Source organism: Triturus cristatus, chromosome 9 (genome assembly GCF_964204655.1).
Source record: "Triturus cristatus chromosome 9, aTriCri1.1, whole genome shotgun sequence".
Taxonomy (NCBI): Eukaryota; Metazoa; Chordata; class Amphibia; order Caudata; family Salamandridae; genus Triturus; species Triturus cristatus.
Window position 1 is genome coordinate 837,577,205 of NC_140592.1, and position 19,045 is coordinate 837,596,249.

Below are 19,045 nucleotides of genomic sequence, written 5' to 3' on the forward strand. Positions count from 1 at the left end.
AAGGATCGGATTTCCCACCATTTGGATATTTCAGTTCGCCGGAGTTTCTCCAGTTTGCGCATGATCGTTTGTGTATCTATTTGTGATGGAGATCTATACACACACTATATACACACACACACACACACATATACACAAACACACACATATATCTATATCTCCCACTAGAAGCAGCACTATATATTATAATGTATTTATTTTTGTATTCATCTTATTTATACTTACCCGCGTGGTAGTTAAGGCATATATGTGGTGAAGGCATGCATTGGAAAATACATGCAGTAAACGTATGCGTGGTAATTGCATGTATTGCAATGTCATACAACCCACAGGGAACCCACTCAGAAAAAATGAGTGGAGCCAAGGAGGCAAATGAAAAGAAAGATCCTTCAAAGAAGCAATGATATGGAAGGAGTTCACTTCCAGGCCGAGCATCACCTGGTAGTGAGCCAAGAAGAAGGAAACATGTTTTAGGAAGTTGGGCGGGGTGCTCCAGGGATAATACAGATGGCACACCCACACACTGGGGCCAGCTGTTCTTAGAAAAATCACTCAACAGGTACCACAGGCAAGACAAAACGCAACTATTGCTAAAAGGGTTAGAGGAAGGTTTCAGAATTCCTTTTAAATGCCCTCAGACGGGCAGGCTTAGTAAGAACCTACAATTAGTAGAATAGCTTAGATGTACTAAAGCTGAAAGCCGAGAATGAGATGTAGGTAGGTCGCATTGAGGGTTAATTCAGCGATCCCCCTGGCAACACTTCCTGAAAAAAAATAGAAGAAAAAAAGAGCTAAGACAATTCAGGCTCATCAACCCACTCCCACCCAGGGGGCAGGTGCATAAATGTTTGGTTTGAGCATGGGGAATGCTCAGTAGCCTATCCAACTTTTGATTAGGCTATTGACCTAGTCAGGAATGTCCGCACTGATGGCTAAAATGGATATTAAGTAAGCCTTTCGGCTTCTATCTGTTCTCCCCCCTAGTTTCCACCTATTGGGCTTACAAGTTGATGACCAATGCTATTTTGACAAATGCTTGCCTACGGGCTGTTCCATATCGTACTCTGAGACTTTCAGCACCTTCTTAGAGTGGGCACTGCATGAGTGGCACCTAACATGAGCGAAGCAATACTATCTTGCAAACTTCTTTTTCTTAGAGTAGATTAAGTAAGGATAAGGTCCCACTAGCGCAACGCAACATGTCCTGCAACAATGCTGCTATTCTTAAGCATTGAATTGGATTCTGCCCAAGGGGTGAGCAGGCTACTACCTGACAAGGTCAACAAGGTGAGGCAAGCAATTGAAATAAGGGCGGGCCAGGACTATGCTCGAGGAAAAACAGCAGCTTGTGCGCAGACTTGTGGTAAGGGCATTTGCAAGGCAGCTGCGGCGAATCACCAAGAGCATCTGGAAGAAGCACCATTACATTAGGCTGTCATCAGAAGTCTCGCAGGATTGGAGGGTGGAGTTAGTTTTCCTATGGGAGGAAATGGGTACCCTGATCTGGAGGGAGATATGGGCGATAGTAAAGTAACTGGAGCTCTTCACTGACACAGCAGATAGCAAAGGTTTTGAGCAATATTGGGCATCGTTTGGTGTGCAGCAATGTGGCCAGGCCACTGGAAATAGAAGAGAATTACAACAACAAAAAAACAACGCTACTGGACCTTTCCCCCCCCCCCCCCCAATAGTTCTTGCCTTCTTGAAATGGGGGAAACAAACTGACAAATTACATTATGCTCAGACAATCATGCAGTGGAGCAGTTCCTGAACAATTGGACATCAGACTGCCCTAGGGTGCTGTTACGTCATCTAGTGAAAGGTCATTGGAGTGCTAATGTTGCTGTGAGAGCAAGCATGGCAAACATCGCTCACTTGCTCTCTCAATTTCTGTCACAGTGATCATGCTTTGTGAATTTTTTACCAATAATTTTTACAAAATCGAATGGGAGCATTTGATTTCTTAAATTTTTTTATTTCTTGGTTTAATCTTTGCATTTTTTTCTTAAAGTTTTATTTTAATGTTGCGCTGTTTTGTAACAAGTTTAACTGTGCAATAAAATAGAAAAAACTGAAAGAAAAAAACGAATTCACTGGCAAGTCTCCTAACAACTCAGATCAATACCAATGTTTCTTTGGAGGAACCGACACAATCACTCACTTAATGCTGCTATGTGAAAAGTCACTTCATGTTCGGAAATACCATTAGGTACTGTAGGGAGGAATTGCGGTTCTGCTACTAACAGACTGAAATGGAATTTTTCTGGTGGTAGTATCATATTCATGCAACTTGGAAGGTGACCAGAGCGACAAGTGGCGACCAACAAGGGCCTCTACTTTGACATATCTGGCACTAATCGCACTTTTACTGCGCATAAAACTGATACACGTAGATTAATGTGACAATGAGTCAGCGGACGGATAATTATCGGATTCATCAAAAGCATGGATTGATGATTCACTTATACACTGATCAACCCACACCCATGCATTCATCCATTCATGCAGCCATCAAACCTTGTACATACTATTTATCCATCTATCCATGCACTAGATAATTCACCCAACTATTGGTTCATTCCTGCATCCATACGCACACCCACATGCGCAAAGTCGACAATCTACGAAGCAGGCCTTTGTTAGTGACTGGCACTGTACAGCAATAACATGCACTGCCATGCATCAGCAGTCAAACATGCAAGCCCTCTTCCTCCTGCACAGAGTTGCTTGGGGACAAGTTGTGAGCATTTCACAGACATTTTCAGTTGCAACAACTTACGAAACAACTAAGGCCAACAACCCAGATGCAAAAAGGTCTTCACTTTCACTCAGAAGTGTTTTGGGGGTGGATCACGTACACTGCTCTGCCTCCATGTTCACCCTGCACAGAAGTGCAAAAACTAATTTTAACACGCCACAGTGCTGTGGGTTCTATATACTGTAACTAACAGGTGGTCCCATCACATAATGTATTGCATAGCAGACAAGACGACCTAGATCAAGTGTGCTACTTTCTGCCATTCCTCATAGTTTAGCTAAAAATACTTTTCATGCTGGTGCTGTTAAGTTTATACCTACAATTTGAAAGTCAAACTCAAATCCCAGGATGTGCTGTTGGCCAAAAAGAGAGTACAATGACATTGCATTGCTGACATTTCGCCCAAACCTTTTTCCCCGTAACGGACATACGTGGTCACACCTCCAAAGCATGGTAGGACTGCGAAAGAGATGGGCTTTTGTCTGGGAAGATCAAATGTGTGGGCGGTGTCATCACCACTTCGTAGCAGGCCCAGAGTTTGTGAATTTGAGCAGGGACAAGGCGGGATGTCAGGCCCTGAAGCAGTTATGGCTTCCAATGTTTCAAGTGCAAGGCACAAATCCTAAAAAAAGAACTGGGGGGACTAACCTAGTTAGGCAGTATAAAGTGACATCACGGCAAGTGACGTCACAGGAATTAACATCATAGGAAGCGGCATCACGTGCCATGACTTTACAGGAAGTGGCATCACAAGAAGTGACATCAGATCTTAAGCCCTCACATATGTTTAGTAGGTCCATCATGAGTACATTTGAGCACAATTCGAGTATATATGCAAACCCTCCGGATTTAGGCAGAAGATTCACACGTTTGTAAGCTACACATAAAACAATGTTACTTTTTGTCAGCGTAAAGCTTCCTTTACCAAAGAATTGAACAAACTAACTCTACCGCCAGCCTACTCAACCAGGCATAATATTCCATATGCATTGTAGATGTGATAGCTTTAGCTGCCTGCGCTCTTCTGAGGTGAGACCACAATCCTATGCAAAGTATTCTTACTCAGTCTTACCCACCTGCACTCATTTTAGGAGATTGGGGTTCATTTTTCACCAGCAGACCATGACACAAAGCAAGAGTGAAAGACAGAAAGGGAAGATAGGAGAGAGATAAGAACACAATGATGAATGCATAAGAGGGGCTGAACCTGCAAGAATAAGCAATTTTAGGGTAGTGAAAGTAATAGGTTTTTGCAACCTTGGCATTCAGCAATTGGACCCTAAAAAAACAAGTTAGCGTTTTTTCCCCCAAAGCCATGCAAAAACTATCCTATGAGGCTATTTCCTCTTTGTATGTGTGCTGAAGAAAACCACATACTTGCAACGACGAGAGTTGGATATATTTCTTCTTGCTACGCCAGTCTCAGGTAGACTCACCAGTTTGGTGCAAACCTATATTTACAAGTCTTTGTAAGTTAAGTTATGTTATTAGCACTTATATCACGCACAGGTACTCAAGGGTGTCCCGGTGCAGAAGCCAACTGCCAATGCAACGGAGCTAAGAAGAACTGTGGATTAATTGAATAGCAGGGTCTTTAGCTGCTTCTTAAACAGCCTGGGGTCTTGTGAATTACGCAGTTCATATGGAAGGGAATTCCAGGCATCAGCTGCCTTAAAAGATAGAGAACTGCCCCACATTTGAGTAAGGCGAACGCGGGGTATCACTGCAAGACGCTGCGAGGCTGAATGCAGTGGTCTTCAAGGAACTTAGGAACCAGAGCGTCTCCAAAGATAAGGCAGCCCAGATCCGTGAAGAGCTCCATGGGCAAGAATGAGGGCTTTAAATTGGACATATTGAGCCACAGGAAGGCAGTGTAGGTCCCGTAGATGTTGTTTTATACTCAATCTTCCTAGGATGCCGAGCAGAGCTCTGGCTGCAGCATTTTGTATTATTTGCAATTGCAGTGGAAGGAACTTCCTGAGCAATTTCAATGTGCCAAAGCACAATCCAGCAAGTTTTTTTATCTGCGTGGAAAACCGGAGGTCCTCACTGAACCAGACCCCCAGATTCTTAACAGGATTGCCTACCGATTAGGTAGCGGGTACTCTGTGGGCCATAGTGCCTCCCTGAATTGTGTGGGAAAGGACCCATACAGAAGTACCTCCGACTTGTCCTTGTTGCACTTAAGCTGAGCCAGTGCGAGCCATTTAAAGACGGCTGAAAGACAATTTTTAGCTCGATCCGGGGACAAGTCGTTTTCCTTCAAAGTGAAGAGGAGCTGTGTATCATCTGCATAAGCTATGATCTTAGCTCCCAGCTCCTCTGCTAGATAGCTCAGGGGAGTAACATATAAAATTGAAAAGAAGAGGGCTCAGAGTGGAGCCCCGCGGAACTCCCGTAGTCACCTTTCTTGGGGCTGAGGAGAATGGAGGCAACCATACCTGCTGTGTTCTATACTATAGAAATGATTTGAGCCATTCCCATGCCAGACCTGAAATGCCGATGCTTGAAAGACGGGCAAGTAGTTGGCGGTGGGGCACCCTATCAAAGGCGGCAGAGAGATCCAATAAAATCAGAGCCGCTCTGCCGCCTACATCCAAACATTCTCTTATAGCCTAAGTATTGTGTTGCATCAAAATACATTGATGGATGTACAGGGATGCCCTAGCACCACCCATATAATGTCATACCTGACGTAAGGTAATGCAACGCAGGGCAATGCGTGGTACTGTAAATCCCAAAACATATTTCGCGTCAGGGTTGTACCAAAAAAGTGACTTAACCTGGGGGCAAAATCTGGTCCTCAACTTATACATTTATTAGGTCGAGCTAAAGAGCATGTGCGGTCTGCAAGACCTGCTATAATTAATAATCAACATTTTTTCCCCCATGCTACTTACCATTGGGTCACTCCACTGTCCTTCTTTGCGGTCTCCTTATTCGTGGTCTTTACCAAAACGTAATTTGCCTTCAAGGCTGAGGCGCACCGGTAAAGTACAGTTTACTTACGCTTTGGGTCTTCAGCTGCTGCGTGGGAGAACTCTTTTATTTAAAAATGTTTAACTTTATGTTGTCGCCGCCACTCCTCCTTTCCGCCACCAATTCTTTCTCTCACAGCACTGCGAACACTTTACTATTACCAACATGGGCGCCACACTAATAAAGCGCAGCCCCGTGTTGATGATATGAAGGCAGGCATCGTGCTCCAGAATCAAGTTTCATAAAGTTTAGACTTCAGCACGGCGCTTGCTTTCATGTTTTCAAAATGGGCTCCACGCTTTACTAAAGAGCGGCATCTGTACTGATAATACGAAAGCGGGCGCCGTGCTGAAGTATAAACTTTATGCTGCAGCATGGCACCTGCTTTCATATTATCAACACGGACGACCTGCTCTACCCTGCAGCAATGCTCCCGCTTTCATATTATCAACCTGGTGCCACACTTTTATAAAGCGTGGTCCCCGTGTTGATAATATGAAAGCAGGCACCGTGACGGAGCTTCAAGCTTCATAAAGTTCAGCACGGCACACGCTTTCATGTTATCAACACAGGCTCCAAGCTTTAATAAAGCAGGGAACCTGTACTGATAATACGAAAGCGTGCATCGTGCTGAAGTATAAACTTTATGAAACTTTATGCTGTAGCACAGTGCCTTTCTGCAATGCAATAGGTCTCGCATTTATGCAAGTTTGAGCTATTGCCATTGTAAATGACAATGCCTTTTATTTATGTTTTGGTTTTTAAAACATAAATAAAAGGCATTGTCATTTACAATGCCAAAAGCTTAACCCCTTCAGTGCCACGCCCTTTCCCCCTCCTGTGCCGGGCGTTGCACTAGTGGGTGGGGTTCATGACGAGATAGTCTCGTCATGGGCACAGCGTAACCGTGCTCCATGACGAGACTATCTCGTCATGGGCACTGAAGAGGTTAAACTCTCGCAAATGGGAGACCTTTTGCATTCTGAATGCTTGTTTTTATTTTAGCTCTGCCACAAAGAAAGTGGCAACAATAAGGAAACGGACAGTAAAACTGTTCTGGTTAATTGGTTTTAAAGACTCTATTTTAAAATATCTTATGGGGTTAAGGCACCTACTGCTGAGATCTGTGTGTTCCCAGTAAATCTGAGTGAATAATATATGTAAGATAACTCTGGAGGTTAATGCACTTGCTGGGAAGATCTGTGTTTTGTCTAGCCTCAGTTTTGAATCAAAGTAGCATAGAGGGTTAATGCAAAGCACATCATGTGACATGCAAATGACAGATTTTATTTTATGTAGATTGTAAGTGGGTTCCTACTTTGAACACAGAGATTTTTATGTTACTTGCAGTTGCATTGTAAACCTTCTAATACAGCACAGTGAGCTATGGAAGATGGTATGTGACTTCTACATCTTGTAATACCCCTATTGTTTTATGTAACACATCCTGTACAACTGCATAAGATTTATTTTATACGTAATGTGTACGTGTGATGTTAAGTGTATGACACCCTGCATTGGGATGAGTAGCGCTATACAAGAAAAAATAGTGGTAACTAAATTATTTCACCTCCACCTCAGGGGTAGTAAGCGCTATATACATTAAATTTATTTTATGTAAATAGTGGCAAAGACCAACACATCTTACATTCTTACAGTGCATGCATAGCTCATAAACAGAGCCTGAACAAAGTGAAAATCTGCCTCTTTTAAGTATGTGTGAAGTGCTAACAAGGTGTGGGCCCACCAGGAGTCTGAAATAAGAAAGCCCCATCCCGTCCCCGCCTGCACGTTGTTGATTATGGAAAGCAGACGACGTGCAGTCGCTGCTGAATGTGTTCCGGTGTTTGAAAATTACACCGGGACGAGTTCAGCACATTCAGTGGGGTTACATTTCTTGGCAGGGGGGACGCCGTTCAACCTGTGACAATAGCGTACCCCCGACTTGTGCCCTGTTATCAAGTGCAATCCTTCCGAGAGAGAAGCAGAGGAAACGTGGAAGTGTTCCCAGCCATAGCGTCGTGCACAATGACGTCAGCGGCTTGATCATAGGAAATGTAGTTTCTAGAGAACTACGGATGGTAGTAGGCGTTTCTACGGAGAATGAACTTGGGGGAAGAGGTAGGGTCAGAGGTTTTTGTTCATCCCACAGCAGTGGGCTGTGCTTTGGTTGATGTGGCCTTCAATTGAGACGAATTAGAAGAGTATGGGCTCGTATGTGTGAGGATCAAGAGGCTGTCTCGATCTTGCAGGAATTTTCTGGCGGGCGTGAGGCAGAGTTCCTGCTACCAAAAAACATCTCACAAAGCAAAGAAATGTCCAATGTCAGTAGTAAGGCAGGTCAATGGGTCTGTGGATCTGAGGTCACCGGGTAGTTGAGGGGTGGAGATTGAAATTGAGCGGCGCAAGAAGCCTATGGATAAAGGGGTTCTTCAAGCAGGAGTGGAAGGGGGGGGGGTATGGGGAGGGAGTTGCCCTGTGATGCCAGCAGCAGAGGCTGGTGATGTGTTGTGTTCTCTGGCGGGGTCCATCACGGCCCATGCACACCGGCAGGAAGACAGGAGGAGTTTGCCTGCAGTTCCTCTTACCACAAGGGAGAGGCAAGCCTTTTTGAAAGAATTCAGAGGAATGGAAAATGTATTATGTTGGGAAGTGCTCGGGTAAGAGTGGGAGTGGCAAAATGGACACGAATTATGTTTTGTTGCTAGATTATGACATTAGGAGTTAGAAGAAGGTGACCTGGTTGAGGTTATGCCATTTGTTGAGGTTATGCCATTGGTGGATCTGTGAAAAAAGAAATGGCGGGGTGTGGGTTTAGGGCAACTAATTTTGGTCAGAAGCTTGGTGCTTTTCAGATGGAAAGTGCAGTGCAATCACCCAAAGCAGTAGTGCAGGCAGTGAACTGTACATAGAGTAAGAGGTTGGGCAAACAGACTGCAGACAGCCAAGGCAACTGCTATCAGGAATGTGGAAGTGGTGTTCAGTCTTGGATGTGGAGCAAAATCTGTGTAGGTGGGTGATGGTGTTATTGGTAGTACAACCAAAGAGAGTAAACAAGAAGGCCAGTTGGATACGGAAAAACAAAAGGAAAACCAGGGAAAACTATGGATGATACAGTTAAAGATGTTGTAGTTGTTGAAGGACAAGCATGATGATGGAGAGGATTCTAATAAGAAAGATAAGAAAGGGCCATTAAACTGGATAAATATAAAACAATTGCCATACATGGGGTTAACAGTGCTTTTGGGGAATATCTGGCGAATAAAACAAAAGAAAAGATTTTGAAGGTGTAATTTGAGGATGTGCTTAATCTGCTACATAGAGAGATACAGGTGAAGAAAGATTCTAAGGAGAAGGAAAGGGAACCTGACAGACGTCCAAGGGTGCCTGTGAATATTGATAATTGGACTTCAGGGTTTCTTATATTTGCCAGTGCATACTGTGAACGCTTTCCAGAGCCGTTCTGTTTTAGTACACTGACAGAAAAGCACAGATGGATTTTCAGGGTTTTATGATAAGGAATTTAAGACTTGGGTGAGTATCAGTCCTGAGAAGCCTTGGGGAGAAGTGGATTCAGAGTTGTGGTTGCGGTGGATGGCGCAAACATGTCCGTAGCTGCCTGTGCATACAAGGAGCCGGTTAGCGCTTCATTATTGAGCCTTTCTGGGTCAGCCTTGTCCGGAGTGGAATGTGTGGGGGGGTTGGCTGAGGACACCTGTAGTGCGAGGGTGGAATTATGGGAATTCACCAGGGGAGCTTATTTACGGGGGCAATACATTATAAAAAATATTTTGGACAAGTAAATATGAAACCTCATTAAGGGCACAGAAAAATGTTTCATGATAACAGCAATGAAAAAAATACATTTAATCGATAAGAAACAGTGTAGCTGTGTCTAAAAGTTCAATAATTAACAAATGAAGATAAGTACAAATTAGATAAGTCATACATTACAACCAACAGACATACTCATACATCCATTTCTCATCCTTCTATATATGTAATCAGAGAACAGACTGTTTGATCATTTATAGTACAAAATTGAACCAAATGTTCCAATGTATCAATGATAGAAGATGGTGTACATTTTGATGGTCAAAAGAACAAAGTGACGTATGGCAATGATATTCTTAAATTGTACAGGGCAATGATATTCTCTACGCACATTTCGGCGAATTGCCTTTATCAGGAAGCCACAGGATGAATCATTGTAATGTCTGGATCAGGAAATAGCACTCCATATGCACTGTACAACGTATCTATGGATTTAGAAAAAATATGCCACATCAATCCGAAAAATACTGGTGATTCAAATGAACCGAAATTATATCAGGAATAATCTGATCATTATATTGTGTAAACTGTGCCTAAAAGGAGATGTATCGAGTGGTTGCGAATGAGAAAACTTGTCATGAGTGCATGGTTGAGATTTCTAGGTTGCGTCTGGGTTGAAAAGTTATTTCTAAAACGTATAGATCACATAGCCACACACATACGTTGTCGAGAGGTTAGCCGTGGGTCCTTATAGGAGTATATCAGTTGCAACGGCGATCCGAGGCTGACAAATGCCTACCAGCGAGTAAACGGGGGCAAACACCCACTCACACAATGCTTTGGACAGATATTGTCATTAGAACAAGGTAGGTTTGCCAGTGAAAGAGAAAAACAGACTCACGCTTTACATTTGGCCCATGCACTGGTTTAACTTGAAAGGATGCTGGGTTGACTGGCGCATTATCCAAATAAGGTTGCTGGTAAGAAATTGCAGACCTGTTTCAGTTGATATTTGACTGGGTTATTATGTACCATGCCAACAACGGTGGGCAGATAATTAGAAATTGGCCAAGGAACCTTTGTCAGTGGTGAGAGATAAAGTCTTGAAGGAAGTGCAAGAAGGGGTATTGTTGCCTGTTTTTAGATTGCCCTTTACTTGGCAGTGTCCCCTGTGGGGGTGTTCCCTAAGAAGACAGCTGTGGATAATTGTTTAATACATCATTTATCATGTCCATAAGGGGAATCAGTGAACAAGTACATTGCTCCTGGAGACGCATCAAAACAGTATGCTACTGTGGAAGAGTGTAACAAGCTGGTGAAAAATGTGGCTAGGGGGCCGTATTGGCAAAATGGGACATTAAGTAGGCTTTGTGCATATGGATGGTCTAGCCTGTGGATTTTCCACTGCTGGGGATTCAGTTTGATGAGGTTATCTGTCAACAGTGTGTTGCCAATGGGTTGTGCCATTTCGTTTTCTCTGTTTGAATGTTTTAGCACTTTTCTTCACAGGATTTTGATGAAGAAAACAAGTTACTGACTGGTTTCACATTATCTTGCCAATTTCATTTTTGTGGATGGTGTGATTGTGGCAGAGTTCCGAGCATTTTCAAGTGGCTGCAGAGGACTTCAGGGCCTCAGAAAAAAAATGTGAGTCTTAGCACAGTTCTGATATTTCTTGGAATAGAACTAGATACAGAAACAATGAACATTGGGCTACCTGTGGAAAAGGTTCAGGAGATTTTTCTTTTGAATGAAGCAGGCGATGCTGCCATCTTAACTTTATTTGCAGAGTGGTGAGGGCTGGCAGAACGCTTTCTTGCAGATGGGTTTGGCAATGTCAGAGGCAATTTTGCCACACACCAGATTGCCAATTACGGCTGCATTGCGGAAGTATTTGAGTGTGTGTGACTCCATTTTTTGCAACACTTACTTCAGTGGAGTAAGCATGTATTTTGATGAAAGTATAAATGGCATGTTAATTTTTTTCCAGATGCAACGGGTGGTAGTGGTTTTGGCCTCTTTTGGGGTGGAAGATTTGGGGCTGTGCAGTGTCCAAAATATTGGCCGAGATAGAGTTGGAGTATTGCTCTTTTGGAGATCTTTCCTTTGATTGCTGCATTGGAGGTGTGAGGTGCAGAACTGACATGACCGCAATGCAACTAGTCAACAGGCAAATGGTGAGGGATTTAAGGGTACCTGGAACGAGTAATGAAATAGTCAACATCTTATTTCGTTTATTGCAGCAGAGGTTCTGACGGTTGGCTCCAGGAGCAAAGGAGAGGAAGGCCAAGGTGCCGCCGGGTATCTAGTCCGGGGAGGGGGGGGGGGGCGGGGGGGGGGGGGTAATAAGTATACCGAGTTTAGCTGGGCACTCAATGTCCAGGAGTACTAAACGGTCATATCTTCAGGCCTGGAGAGAGTTTCAAACTAGCAGTGCCAGCTGGAAAAGTGGTGATGTGACAGGACTTGAACTGCGTCATGAGGACCTTATGCATTTTGTTATATTTTGATTGACAAATGTTTGGCTGCTGTTTCTATTTCTGGCAAATTAGCAGGTTTATCATTTCATGGTTAGTTATTGTGGAGTTACAACCCTACAGAGGGGAAACTGGTGAGGAAGGTACAGATTAGTTGGTCAGGAGTTAAGAGGTGGTAGGGTTAAATTGAAAGAACCCATATCATTTTCTTTGTTAACAAGGTTATTGATGTTCTGCAGTTTACTTGTAATAAGTTTGAGGCAGAGGTTCTTCAGCTTTACATGGTTTGGATGTTTTTTGCGGCGTTTCGGGTATCCGAATGATTACGTTCTAGGGACAGGCTGGGTTTGAGGAGACAGGAAATAGTTGTGAAGGATGGAGGACATGGTGTTGAAAATTTGGCTTCACCATTCTGCAACCGACAAGAGGGGTCAGGGTAGGTGTCTGGTCATGAGGCAAGGAATTGTGGCTGGAGATGGTATTTGGATTTATTTTCCTCCGTTGGGGAGAAAATATTTTGTCATGCTGATGGCACAAGAATTATTGTATCTAATATTTTGGGTCTGCTGAGGAAAGCTTTGACGTGCATGATCTTTGATGCCAGGATCTTCAGTACACATACTTTTAGGATTGAGGCAATGACTGAGGCTGCATGGTTCAATCTTCAAAATGATTTCGGGAGAATTGGGAGGTGGCATTCCAGGCGCTGAGAGCGTTGTGTTCGATTTGGGATGGGTATGTTGGATAAATGACATTGTTGTTATATGGTGTTTTTTACTTGTTGCTTGTTTTAGAGGCCCTTCATCAGAAACAATTGTGGGATGCTCTCTGGTTCAGTGGACAGTAAAATCTGCAGCCACGTTCCCATATTGCTGTTCTTTTGGACTGCCCAGCAGCAGACATAAGGTTTTATGGTGGGGTAAAATCAGAATGCATTGGGAAGAATTATTGCTCTTACTGGCGGAACTTTACCTGGATAGAGGTTGCCCAGATCTCCCAATAAGCCACCTGGGAGAAAATTACTTGGTGCAGTTATCGGGAATAGTCACTGTTGAAGGCAATGAAGAAGGACTTGTTAAGGATTAAGACACACAGTTTTGTGACTTGTGTGTGTGAAGTGGCTGTCGAAAGAATGGTTGTGAGATTGGAGAAGGAAATTGCTGTGAGGCGAGCAAGTGACTTCTTGAGGATGGGTTTGGAATTTTGGGTTGGGAATTTTTAAGAGATGAGGCTGCCAGGTTGTTTACTGTGTAGTAGTGAAGCTTGGGTATGTATTACAGTATGTAAATGCTATGATAACTGCAGACCTGTCTTAATAAAGGTGGCCTTTTTCGTTATATGGTGCCCTGTGGTTAAGTGTAGGGTGATGACCTGTCCATTAATTTCACAAACTGTACGCAAATTCAGCCTGATGTCCGATATAATGCTGTTAACACAGGTTTTGTCCGTAATTACAGCCAATTGAGCTTTGCAAGTTTATCCACACTGTGCAACTAACAGCTGCTGTGATGTATTTCTAACCTGCTTCACAAATGTGAAGTATATGCATTAGAACTGGCTACCAGTGCACTGCCAAAGATTCATAGGTTAAAATGAGCACTGAATGGAGCTGAAGTTTATATTTATATTGAGCATGTTCTTAATTCATTTTGACGTTTTGTTATTGTTGTTTGAAGTGCAGTAATCGGCCTGTGGATGGATGGGCTGACAGAATGTGTGGGGCGGTCGGTTGCATAGATACAGATTGGGGGGGTTGAATGGACTGTGTGTAGATGGGTAAATGGATGAATAAATGGCTTGCATTGGCACAGAAGACTGATTAATAACGGATGAATTGGTGAGTGGATTTGGGAGGATGTATTGTGTGGGTGGGTGCATAAATAGATGGATGAATGATTGGGTGGATGGATTTAGGTGGGTGGGTGATGTGGATGATGTGGGTGGGTGCATTGTACAATAGTTGGATTGGAAAGTCGATAGATATGAATAAACTTTTTTTTTTTTACAATAAAATGCATTGGCATTTCTTGCTGGAACATACATAGGACGAATCAAATATGTGTTAGCCCTGAGCAAAATTTTAATTACCCCAGTGCAAATTTTACCATTACCCCACGTCATGTAATTACGCTGTATTCATGGTAAAATGACAGCATGGGAACAATGTGAATGACCATTTGAAGGACGTGTGTATTTGGTGCTATTTTTAGCATGAATGCATCCTCGCGCCCAATATGCACGGAAGGACACGTGATGCTAAAATAAAGCACACAATGTAAGATTGCCATTTTATTGCAATTTTCCTGCAATTTTAAACCTAAGTGCAATTAAACTAATTTTGTTCACCCCTCCCTAATCTTTCCATGGCCACACAGCATATTGTCTCAACCAGAGTATTGATGTAGAGTAATCAGTACCGACAGTGGCACCCTAAGTATAGGTGGGTCACAAACACATTTCGATGGCCAACCTCTCAACAAGCCCCTTACCCATGTCCTTATCATCAGTCATTTCATAATGCCTTTGTGGGGTTTGCAAGAATCACATTTTCTGGTGTTGGTGAGGGCAGCCAGGGGCCTGTATATCGAGATCTCCACAGCCATGCAGTGGTCTAGGTCACCTAAGCAAGTTTCCAGGTCTGGGGATGCCACATCGTGCCATCAGCATGCAATGTCTCTCTTAACCAACATGATACTGATGTGCAGAAACACTCTGGAATATCTATCTGCTTCAAGGTCTTGTGCAGGGCGGATTTGGGTGTGAGCTAGAGATATTTCCCTAACACTTGCAACAGTGTATGGGACATGCTAAGACCATGCCAAAATGGTGTGAATCATGGGGAAATACCATGTCATGTGCAGGAAGTCCAAGTCCACATCACTACATTTTACGCATGGAACGGAGGAGTCATATCGGAAACTCCAGAGCTTCATGCATCAATCTTAAATAGGCCAAGATTGACACCTTCATTGAAGCTACTGAGATGTCTTGCCACCCCTATTCATCAAGTGGGCCAGAGTCTACCCCCCAAGGTTCACATAGTATCAGAAAGGAATTAGTGATTTGTATAGCGGATATATTCTATGCCTCTGAATTTCACACATCAGTAGTTTGGCTTCTAGAGTGAAACTCTGGAGGGGCTTGGATTGATTTCAGGTATCTAGAAATGGCATGGCAAAGCTGTTAAGTACTTCGAGAATTGATGTTTAGGGAGCACTAATTCTGACTGCAGGTTGGAAAATAGAGCAGGAAGTTTTCTGCTTTACAACATCCCCTAATTTGGAGCTACCTTTGATGTCTCAGGCCCAGAATCCCAATATCGTCTGAACTTCTTTTAAGACTGTGGCCAGCCACATGAGAGTTTTGCCTGGGAGGCACCTATCCCTCTTCATGGCCACTGAATTATACTGTGTTCAAACTGTCTTGGAGGTCAGTGGTGAGAAACTGGAGGGTTGCCCCTGCATAAAAGGTGCAGGGGATATGAATCACCCATGGACCACTGCTGGGGTCTGAGGTGGGCTGCAGCTCCAGTCGTTGACAAATGACCATTTGGGAGGAATTGTATGATAGCATGTCAGCTATATCCAAATCATAAACATATAGAGTCTTGTGCATTTACTCATAGTCAACCTAGGAATATATATATTCTCAACATGATGTTGATTCATGTAAAGATGTTGCAGTGAAGAAGTAGGGATAATTTTGTAATTGGTACAGCATTTGAAGGAGTGACACGATTTTGATAATGGCGGGCTTACCCCATCAAGGATAGCCATAATGGGACCAGTTTAGGAGGTCTTGCAGGAAATTATCCAGCAGCAGACCCACATTTCCCTGCCACTCAGCCCTCACATCCCATGAAACATATGTCAAGGCACATAATACCATAGGTCGCAACTTTAAAGCGAGAGGTCCAGTGCATCCCCAATTTATCACCCATGACTGAGTAGGCCACTGATTTAGCCAAGTAAAGATCGAAGCCTGAAAATGTGCTGAATGTATGCAACATTTGAAGGGTTTGCGGGCAAGACAGGGCAGGATATTGGAGGTAAAAAATGACAGCACCGACATAAAGGGACTCAATGGCAATAATTACAATGGCAGGGTAAACCCAAACAAGCCACTGGGACCTGGGTATGAAATAGTACAATATAGAATTGGTCCCAGCAGGGAACACAGTTGGAAACACAATAAACATAAATATAGAAATAAGTTTTGTAAAGGTTTAGTACAATGTTATTTAATCACATTGCACGTGACAAATGCTTATGAGTCTGCGGATAGATCGAATGACAAGTGGCCCATTTCCGGTCTAGTCAAAGCCCAAATTTGGAGCAAGTTGGCGGAACCATTCCAACAGAGGCTTTGTGGTTGAGTGCCAATGTCTTTTATAAGCTCAGTCATGTATTTAGTGTCAGTCTGCCACCATCCACTAAGTCTCCAGCAGGTCAGTTTCCCCTGCAACCCAATGTTAAGTGTGAGTGCCATTGTGAAATGAAAAACAGGCCTCTGGCAAGAATGTGGGTGCTCATGTTGAGTCCTTGTTCGGGGATTGGCATAAAAAGAACTATATACAACAACAACAAAAAGGATGTGAGAGCCATTGGTTGTGAAAGATGCCAAAGTGGCCCAGGTTCATGGATCTTGCAAAGTCCGGAAGATTCAGACTCCTATAAGTGCATGTAGGGTTGTGCGACCTGTCGATTGACTGGCCTATAATGCCAATGAAACCTCCACCCACAAGCATTTACCCCCTAGGAGCTTGGGCCAGGTCTTTCCAGGAAGGCTGACAGGGGTTGGGGGTGGGGGAGGTACATATTATATTCAGTATAGGTCACAGCTTTGAATACAGGATGCCAATGATGGCAATAAATCTGCATAGCAGGTTGTGTTGTGTTTGTAGGATTTAAAGGGGGTGGGGGGCATTTGAGCAATAACGCCCCCTACCCCTGCAATTTCAATCTGAACAAACTTGATGCATAGTGTTCACCTGTTTAACAATGTATTATTAACCTTTCTGCTGACCCTCTGTGTCATGAGCAGTATCGGTTCCGCCAACAGGGGTTCCGGTTTGCACTTTAAAACAAAAATGCTGTTCCCACCCATATAAATTCCTGGAAGGTCTGCGAGAAACACAAGAGGTAGTTTCAAAGCATCAGGGGCTTTCAGACACACACTGTGCTTTTGGGCGTCTTGTGATGCAACCTACGTGAGCATCTGACAAGCCTAGGATCCTCTGCGTGGAAAGATAATCCTCTTTTAAATTCTGTTTAACTGCAACAGACGTTTATTGCTTTTGACAGCACTCTAGTGAGCAACGAACCTATTGGCTTTGCCAGTGCTTATTTGTGTTTTTATCAGGCTGCATTCTGGCATTTTTACAAGTACGAGACCTTGAAGCCGAGACAGTGTGCTGGTGGAGGCAGCCATGGGAGAAGGCTGGCTGAAGCATCCCCTAGTATCATTACAAACAATTCAAGAAACTCCCTGTCACCACTTATTCTACATTTCCCTCCCTCGTTGTTGTGTCTGACAGAAACGGTCCTACTGCATACGAGCTGGAAGTCCACTTTCGTTTGCGGAGCACGGCATCTGCTGCTATCATTCATAAGTGGGCAGAGTCTTGTAGCATCTGTCCTTTATGTTGCCTGACAAATTTTGCTTACTGTGCATGTTTGCTAGTTTTTCAAGCTTTAAATTAGCCAAGTGACATATTATTTGCTCAACAATTCTTTGCATTATACAAACTATACACAAAAGGCCAACTTTGTCTTTTACTTGTGTCAGTTGCCGATTTATTTACATTTATATTATTACATGACCTACTCAGATGTGTCCGTAAAATTGACCTTTTGTCCTGGATTTTGACCCTCTGGTGTGAATTTATACAGTCACTGTCCAGAATTTGCCTCCATGCCAGGTGGTCACCCTTGTTATGTGTACTCATGCATAATCCTCTTGCATCAAGCATTTATCGCTCAGCCAAAACCCGCATATGTTATGTGCATACACAACGCACAGGCGGCTGCATCTCTTACTAGTGTAATTCTATGCCCATGACCTGTAGTGCCCTTGGGCAAGCCCTTTCCTGGGAATGGAATGAAAGACCCACCAGTCAACACGTGCAAGGCCCGCCTAAAGAGCGGTCCTCTTTGTCAGGCACGGCTAAAATTAGAGTGTTTACATTTTACATCCACGAGGGTAAAGGAGCTTGATTTGAACACCAAGAATCTAGCATTTTTATGAGGCAAACTATGATTCATATTTAAGCTAAGGAGTGTGTTTTCAACCCCAAACTTGTGTGTATTATTTCCACAAAGAAAACAACAATCACAAGAGGGAACGTGCAGAATTACAGAAAATGGTGGGATTAATTTAACAGGAAAGAATTTTAGATGACAAATGTAAAGAAAACAAAGTCAATCCTTTGCAAGCGAGAACTGAAGCATACATCAGTCGAGAATGCTTGGTGGTAATGTTACTTATGGTGCTTCTTGGAAAAGGATGCGTGTCAAAGTATTTCACCAGGGGGGGATACGTCACATTTAAGGAAGCTCCTTACCATTGTCCTCCATGGTCATTCCGATGGTGCCCCCGGTGAGGATAACTAGCACTCGGACCTCGGAGGCGATTCCGCTGAGAGTCTCCTGAGAAGCCGAGATGCTGCGGCTGCTGGACAGGTTGCGGCAGCGGGCCGGTGTCCGAGCCTCTCCACCCTTCGAGGTAGGGGACGTCGTGGGCTGCCCCGCTGCCACCTCAGCCTCCACCCCATTCAGGCTGGTACGGGACAAGGCTCTACCTAGCACAGAGCTCGGACTTTCCTTCCTGTCTGCCATGATCTTTCGAACTAGGGGCTCGCGGGAGGAGGCTGTGTTTAAAGGAGCTGTGTATGTCACGTGATCTGCGGCTACGTCATGATTGCAGCCGCCCCCTGTACAATGTGCGTCGTGCATGCATCGCACACACAGTACATGTGAGTGACCTGGCTGAGCGATAAATGTGTGATGCAAGAGTATTCTGGTTGAATGTTGCCACACGGAGGGCGCAGAAATCGCAG

At 43.8% G+C, this 19,045-nt stretch overlaps 1 protein-coding gene across 1 annotated transcript in view; it reads right to left on the bottom strand.

The window, feature by feature from the left end:
* Positions 1-18,843, bottom strand: part of ASPG (asparaginase) — a 374,392-nt gene extending 355,549 nt beyond the window's left edge. Inside the window, exon 1 of the mRNA XM_085626272.1 lies at positions 18,551-18,843. Coding sequence (XP_085482398.1) covers positions 18,551-18,824 — 274 coding nt within the window. The 5' untranslated portion in view covers positions 18,825-18,843. The remainder of the gene's footprint in view (positions 1-18,550) is intronic.
* Between the last annotated feature and the right edge of the window lie 202 nt (positions 18,844-19,045).